The 8,767-nt window shown below is 35.8% G+C and overlaps 1 protein-coding gene across 1 annotated transcript in view; it reads left to right on the top strand.

The window, feature by feature from the left end:
• Nucleotides 1-6,577: 6,577 nt before the first annotated feature.
• LOC111873199 (dolichyl-diphosphooligosaccharide--protein glycosyltransferase subunit 1) overlaps nt 6,578-8,767 on the top strand; it is a gene marked incomplete at its 5' end in the record, with an annotated part of 23,139 nt that continues 20,949 nt past the window's right edge. The window contains 1 exon segment of the mRNA XM_023867711.2: nt 6,578-6,697. Within this exon segment, the coding sequence (XP_023723479.2) occupies nt 6,578-6,697 (120 nt within the window).

The raw sequence follows: 8,767 nt of genomic DNA, 5'->3' as shown, positions 1-8,767 counted from the left end.
AAGAATACACGGTGCCTAAACCCAGAAGACAACTTTCTTCAACATCCAATTTTCTTTTCAAATTACAGTAGTCTTTAGCTGTGCAAAGAATGCGTGTGTCACCTGCAAACATAATAACTTCCAAAATTTTACTTATTTCAAGGGGGAAATAGGTTATGTATATATTACAGAGTATGGGTCCCNTTGTTATTTATATAATTTAGTTATACTCTTTGTCTGCTATACTGGAGTTAAGATTTAAACCATTGCAACAATACACCCTGCACTCCATAGTACTGCAGTTTCATTAATAGAAGATCATGATTAATGCAGTCAGAGGCCTTGGCTATGTCACAAAATATACCAGTTACATACTCTTTTCTATTCCAAGCTGTAAGTATTACATCAGTTAATTTAAACATTGCATCTTCGGTTGATAATCCCTTTCGGAATCCATACTGCTCTCAAAGTAAAACTTTATGTTTTACGAGATGATCATTGAGTCATCTAAAAATTGCTGTTTCGAAAACTTTTGCAAACCCAGTTGCTATAGATATTGGCCTATAGTTACTTATAACAGCCTTTTCCCTTTTTTGTATACTGGCTTAATAATTGCATATTTTAATCTTTCTGGATAAAGACCCGTGGTTAATGACTTATTAATTACATAAGTTAGAGGTTTACTGATTTGTTGTCTGCACAGCTGTATAACTTTATTTGTTACACAATCATACCATGAAGAGTTTTTTTTTATTTTAATTTGCTAATTATACTAATTATTTCCACTTCTGCAACTAAATTAAGATTTATATCTGGAATATCATTTGAGAAATGGGAATGCAAGTATGACATTGCAGTATAAATATTAGTTTTTTTAATATTCAGATTTTCTGTTATTGTCATGAAATATTTATTAGAACAATGAGCTGCTTCTTCAGCATTTATTTTTTTATTATTATTTTGAAAAGTCTGTGGTAGACATTCTTTATTCTGATTGTTAGTCCTACCTGTTTCAGTGTTGATAATGTTCCAGGTAGTTTTTATTTTGTTTTCAGCTGATGTGATTAACTGATTATAATATTTCCTTTTAGCTTCTCTTATTACTCTTCTTAATATCATGCAGTAGGATTTATAGTATGATTTAAACACATAGTTGTAACTTTCAACGGAGAATGAACAAGAATTCCTTCCATCTACAGGATGTATATATACCAGCTGTTATCCAGCCATTATCCTTGAGTTTATTTTTTACTTTTTGCTTTGAAAAGCATGACTCAAAGAGAAGTAAATACTTATTTAAAAATGAGTTGCATATGTCATTTACATCATTTAGTTTATATATATTTGCCCATTTTCTGTTAGATAGTTTGTTAAGAAACTGAGCAATTGAGTCTTCATTTGCTAATCTTCTTGTGATTCCCTGCACTTTTTCTTCTGCAGGAGTAGTAGTACAAGACACTGAGAATTGTGATCTGATAGTCCATTACTAATAGAGATTACTTCATATGAATTTATCCTTGCCTTATCTATAAAAATATTATCAATAGCAGAGCTTTTGGTCACAGTTATTCTTGTTGGGAACTCTACTGTATGAAATATATTATATGATTGCTACAGCACTAATAGCTGTGTTTTACTAGTTGACTCTTTTAAAAAATTTACATTAAAATCACCACATAATATAAATTCAATTTTTGGTTTATACAGTAATTTGAGTACTTTATCCACCTTATTTATAAAGTACTCAAAATTCCCCCAAGGTGACACAGTACAAATATGTTAGTTTTAGCTAAAGAAATCTTAAGTGTACAAATTTCTATGTTCTTTTCATCACAGAACTGTGCTAGATTTATAGCATTAAATTTTATATCAGATCTTATATATATACAAACACCTCCTCCCTGATGAGTCGTACGGGCATACTTTGTTCCCAATAAATAGCTCTGGAAATTGCTGCAAATAATTTTTGGTCAGACATGTGATGCTCAGATAGGCATATTAAGTGAGGATTTATATTATTACTAACTATTGAACACTTCAATTCATCAATTTTGCCTTCAAGACTTCTGGTATTTTGATGTACAAGAATTAGAGAGTCTTTAGTATAATTACACTTATTGAAAAGAGACTTATTTGATTTTACTCCCATAAAAAATCCTCATTTCTGATAGGTGGACTTCTTTTTCTTCTATTACTATGCTCTCTTTCCCGATCAAGGATTGTTTCTGTTATTGCAACAGGATGCTGAAATACAGAATTCACATTATGGCATGGAGTTACCAGAACTGGTTTTAGTGTGAGACTGGGAATCAGTTAAGTTTTGTGCCACTTCACATAAATTACAAATTGTGTCTCGTTAGTATAGTCTTCAGTCTTTACCTCTGATTCACATCTCAAAGATACATTCAGAAAAGCCATTTTCAATTTCTGAATTCATAGTAAATGCACCCTTACCTTTGAATGGGAAGAGTATGTGCTGGGTTTCTGGATCATGCATTTTAGTTGGTGCATGCAGAATGAATATAGGGTTCATCTGTATAAATTATCCAAACTTTCTTAAAAAGTTCAGCATTCTGTCACATATGGTGGGATTTTTGGTGAGGGCTCTTCTTTTCTGATTTCTTATGAATAAATTTAAAACTTTTAAATGTTTTAATTGTTTTAATGTAAAACTGAGAATTCCAAATAGGATATAGAGGGTTCTGATGTGGTCTATAACACTTAGAATTACTGGTTTTTTGGACTTTTCCCATTGTCCAATATTCTAAAAACTAGAGAACACAACGTTTCAGAAACTGGATCTGATTCCCTCCTCAGGTGAGGGGGAGAGAAATACTCTGTTGGGGCCCTTAGAGAAAGGTAACCTCAATCCAATGTGTTCTCTAGTTTTTAGAATACCAAACAATGGACAGAGTCCAAAAACCCAGTATTTCTGAGTACAAATAGGATGCACACCATCTGTAGTGTGGAACCCATTTATTGTTTCTCTTATTACATACTTATCATAATCATAGATTTTGGTTTTAGTATTCACCTCAACCTTGTTGCATGATATGAATGGGTTTCTTTCACTTCTATCATATACTCTTCTATAGCCTGCTTTAACATTGGCACAAGAAACATACATAGCTTCAGCATCTCTGTTTTCGAATTGTTCATTCGTTTCCTCCCTCATGAATAAATATACATTATTAGTATTATTTCTGTACTCAGACTTCTTCTTCTTTCAAAGAATTTTCTTCTCTCCACACATCCTTGGCATGTTCCTTACTGTCAGTGTGTGTATCATCTCTGTTAACTAGGGGACTCTATAGCAGGTACAAATTAACTGATGGAAAATTTACCCCAGGTGCTGACGGCACATGCTTCTTGCATATTAAGATGGAGCTTCATGTAAATCTGTATGAGCAGTAATTGGGCCAGGATTTTTTTATGTAGTATTGTGAAATCTTGTATACTAGACAACATATGCCATGTCATGTATGCTTGGGGACTTTATGTAGATACCTTTTTGGTTCCTTGACAGTCTTAATGGTTACATTTAAAATGTGAATTTACATGTAAATATGAACAATGTATAAATCATGTTAAGATTGTTAACTGCTGGAAATATGTCATCTTATCTGTGCATTGCCCACAGCAGCTGTGAACACTGCTGATTTAATATTTTTTATCATAATAATGTGACATACAGACAGAGGGGGCAAATGTGTATAAGGTTCACCCAGATTGAAAGGTCAAAGTTGTACACAGATGTAGAACTGGTGCAGAACATGAATGCCATAAAGAAAAACACAGAAGTTCTAATTAAGGTTAGTAAGATAGTTGGTCTAGAAGTAAACACAGAGAAAGCTAAATATAGGTTGATGTCATGTCACCAGAATGCAGGTCAAAATAATAACGTAAAGGTAGCAAATAGATCCTTTGAGAATGTGGTGAAGTTCAGAAATTTGGTGGTGAAGTTACAAATCAAAATTTGATTCATGAGCTCATTAAGAGCAGATTAAATTCAGGTAATGCTTGTTACCATTCAGTTCAGAATCTTTGTCTTCTCATCTGTTGTATACCAATGTAAAAGTTAAAACATAATTTTTTTTTATTTCGCTTAGTGGGTGGTGGAGTCCAACTGGGTCCGCTCGGCACAGCAGCCACTGATTGGCCTGTTGTAGCCTGCCCTGGGTGATTATGATGATGGAGAATTTGCTGGAATGAAGATTGACAGGGGAAACCGAAGTACTGGGAGAAAAACTGCCCCAGTGCCACTTTGTCCACCACAAATCCCACTTGACCAGGCCCAGGATCAAACCTGGGCCGCCACAGTGGGAAGCTAGCGACTAACCGGTTGAGCTATGGCGCGGCCTCAAGTCAAAACATAACTGATTTTGCTTGTAGTTTTGTGTGGGTGTGAGACTTGGTCTCTGGCATTAAGGGAAGACTGAGGGTATTTAAGAACAGGGTGCTCAGTAGAATATTTGAACCGACGCAGGCTGAAGTGGTAGAATGTTGGAGAAAACTGTATAGAATGATCAAATCAAGGAGGATGAGATGGACAGGGCATGTACTGTGCATGAAGGCAAAGAGGAATGCATATAAGATTTTGGTAGGAAAGTCAACTACGAGGGTTGTACTGAAAGTCATGAGCAACAATTTTTTGTAAAGTAACATGCTTTATTATTGACAAACCAAATACACCACCTCAATCTACAGACCTTTCTTTATTTTTCCACATAATCGCCACTTCTTTGTACACATCTGGGAGTTTGAAAATTTTCCTTCTGTAAAATTCCGTTCCAGCCTTCCGAAGACACAGATGCACTGCTTTCTGAATTGCCTCCCATGTCTCAAAATGTTCACGCAGCTAATCCTTAACAAATCCAAAATGGTAGTTAGAGGGTGCCAGATCAGGGCTATAGGAGGGATGTGGAAGAACTTCCCATCCACTCTTTGCAGTTGCTTCCCATGTGAGGCGAGTGGCATGGGGGCGAGCATTGTCATGCAGGATGATGATGTTTCGTCCCGGATGTTTATCGCGCAATGTACGACGGAGCTTGTGCAGCATCTGTACATAATGAGCAGCATTGATGGTTTTCCCAGGTTCCAGGAATTCGCCAGAATAAACCCCTCTGCATCCCAGAAAATTATGGCCATCACCTTCGCAGCTGATGGCACTGTCTTTGCCTCCTATCTGATGGAGAAAGCAAATGGTGTCATTCCATACTCTGCCGTTTCGTTTCAGGCTCGAAATGGTGAAACCAGCTTTCGTCACCTGTCACAATACAGAGCAAAAAATCATTGCCTTCGTGTCAGTATCTCTGCAGCAGTTCTGAGGTGATGGCTTTTCACTGACCTTTGTGGTCTTCGGTCAATAACTGCAGGACCCAACGAGCACAAACTTTCCTATAGCCCAAGCTTTCAATCATCTCCTGTACTGCACTGTGCCCTGTTCCAAGTTTTCGGGCTATTTTGTCCACAGTCACATGCCTATCATCTTGAATGATCTCATCCACTCTTTCCTTGTTGCGTTCAGTTGAGACTATTCGGGGACGACTGCTCCGAGGCTCATCTTCGATGCTCATGTTCCCATGTTTAAAATTTTTCACCCATCTTTGAACACTGCTCGCACCCATGCACACACTTCCATAAGCACGCTGAAGTCTCTGCTGAATTTGTGCACCAGGGATTTCCTCTTTCACAAGAAATTCACGCTGGCGAAACGACATGTTGTCAGCCATTTTGTTAGGAGTGATACTGGTCACGTGATGCAAGCTATTGACATCACAAGACACTCAAGGTTAACACAACAGCTGGATCCACCTACCACCATACTCTCTTTCATCTGTTGTTCCCAGGTTGCATGCAAAAGAAAGTTGCTCATGACTTTCGGTACGACCTACATATGAGACCTAAACATAAGTCCAAAGATATTAAGATGGATCTTAGACACATTTGGGTGGTGTGGACTGGATTCATTAGACTCAGGGTAGGGACTAGTCATGGGCTGTTGTGAATGCAGTATGAACCTTCAGGTTCCATAAAATGTTGTGAAATTCTTGAGTGTCTGAGCAACTGGTGGCTACTCAGGTACTCAGCTCTGTGGAGATGGATGGATGGATGGATGGTCGGAGAACTTCACATGTTTCTCCTTCCATTACATGAAGCATGATATAGTAGCATGCATAATACTTCATAAGTTCCCACTCAGTTCATGAAACTGCTGTGGTAAATGTATTTATGGAATTGTTATTAGGCAGTATGAACTCTTTTGACGCAACTAAAATATTAACTGTGCAGTTAAATGTCACCTGCTAAGTATCACAAAAACTGCAAGATAGGGTGCTGACATTTTTCAAGAATACTATTTTCTATAGATTGTACAAGATCACCAACTTTGATTGAAATTGGAGAAGGTCAGGTTGTGGTCTGTGATGATTTGTTGTGGAATGTCTGATTGGTTTGTTCTGTATTGCAAATTAATCTGTAAGTGTATTGAATATTTGTACAAATTCCAGTGATATGATGACATGAACTGTAAGTCACCATAATTGACTGGGCCATATCTCATAATTTTATGTTTAGCAATGCCTTTTTTCTCTTCTAGACTGGAGATCCATCTAAAAGTTCTCTGAAGCTTTATGAGACCAAGGTTCAAGGCCATTCTGATAAGTTTTTTTGGCGAATTGAGATGAAAGATGCTCTGAAGCATGGAGAGACAGCTGTTGTAAGCTATTTATTTTATTTTCAGTGTATTAATAAAACACAAGCACTTGCCTCTTTTGTTGATATAGAATTTAACTTAACCAAATTAGTGAATTAGTGAATAATTCCTGGTTCCAGGTAGCTACGGCACCTCTTGGTTACATTGTTGATAAAAACACTACTTTGAATATTTTTCTAAGTTTTTATAAATTTATGTGTGAAAAATTTTTAAATTTGCAGTTTATAGTTCCTGTTCCATCATATAGTTTCCAGATTCATCTGATGGCTAAACTAAACCCTCTATGTTGAAACTCTCATCAGTCCTTGGGGAAATTTGTGATGGGTGTGCCTATTGATCTGCAATCAGTCATAGCCAATGCTCATGTATTTTGGAGACTCTCCGCATTGGGGTTATAGTAAACACCTTACTCCAGACATGTGTTCATTGATGTTTTGTATGTGTTCTACATTCTTTATCAAGAACCTGTTCTTTTTTTGCAAATCACACTGATGAATAATGTTTCAGATGCAGAAGTAGCTATTTAAAGATATCTTCTGTCATTGTATGAAATTTCTGTGGAAACCCCCTCCATGCACACACAGATTGTCACATGTTAGAGTGACTCTCAATGGGGTTTTGGATAATTGGATTTATTGCCCACTTACAAATATTAACTCAGGCTCCACTCGTCGTTTTCTGGTAACATATTTTAACACTGTCCACATACATGCATACCATCTGGCACATACCCCGCAACCCCACTAAGTTCATAAGTGTACTGGTAGGCCTAACCTACTTTGTCTTAAGGAAGCTGATTTGTATTTTCGTAAGTATACAGTAGGCCTAACCTACAAGGAGTGTGTTATTTTATATCTTAAGGAAGTCGATTTTCACAAGTGTTATTTATATCTTACATAAGTTGTTTGTATTTTCGTAAGTATACAGTAGGCCTAACCTACAAGGAGTGTGTTATTTTATATCTTAAGGAAGTCGATTTTCACAAGTGTTATTTATATCTTACATAAGTTGTTTGTATTTTCGTAAGTATACAGTAGGCCTAACCTACAAGGAGTGTGTTATTTTATATCTTAAGGAAGTCGATTTTCACAAGTGTTATTTATATCTTACATAAGTTGTTTGTATTTTCGTAAGTATACAGTAGGCCTAACCTACAAGGAGTGTGTTATTTTATATCTTAAGGAAGTCGATTTTCACAAGTGTTATTTATATCTTACATAAGTTGTTTGTATTTTCGTAAGTATACAGTAGGCCTAACCTACAAGGAGTGTGTTATTTTATATCTTAAGGAAGTCGATTTTCACAAGTGTTATTTATATCTTACATAAGTTGTTTGTATTTTCGTAAGTATACAGTAGGCCTAACCTACAAGGAGTGTGTTATTTTATATCTTAAGGAAGTCGATTTTCACAAGTGTTATTTATATCTTACATAAGTTGTTTGTATTTTCGTAAGTATACAGTAGGCCTAACCTACAAGGAGTGTGTTATTTTATATCTTAAGGAAGTCGATTTTCACAAGTGTTATTTATATCTTACATAAGTTGTTTGTATTTTCGTAAGTATACAGTAGGCCTAACCTACAAGGAGTGTGTTATTTTATATCTTAAGGAAGTCGATTTTCACAAGTGTTATTTATATCTTACATAAGTTGTTTGTATTTTCGTAAGTATACAGTAGGCCTAACCTACAAGGAGTGTGTTATTTTATATCTTAAGGAAGTCGATTTTCACAAGTGTTATTTATATCTTACATAAGTTGTTTGTATTTTCGTAAGTATACAGTAGGCCTAACCTACAAGGAGTGTGTTATTTTATATCTTAAGGAAGTCGATTTTCACAAGTGTTATTTATATCTTACATAAGTTGTTTGTATTTTCGTAAGTGTACAGTAGGCCTAACCTACAAGGAGTGTGTTATTTTATATCTTAAGGAAGTCGATTTTCACAAGTGTTATTTATATCTTACATAAGTTGTTTGTATTTTCGTAAGTATACAGTAGGCCTAACCTACAAGGAGTGTGTTATTTTATATCTTAAGGAAGTCGATTTTCACAAGTGTTATTTATATCTTAC

The sequence above is a fragment of the Cryptotermes secundus genome, unplaced genomic scaffold (assembly GCF_002891405.2).
Source record: "Cryptotermes secundus unplaced genomic scaffold, Csec_1.0 scaffold540, whole genome shotgun sequence".
Classification (NCBI taxonomy): Eukaryota; Metazoa; Arthropoda; class Insecta; order Blattodea; family Kalotermitidae; genus Cryptotermes; species Cryptotermes secundus.
This window is presented reverse-complemented; position numbering and strand designations above follow the sequence as displayed.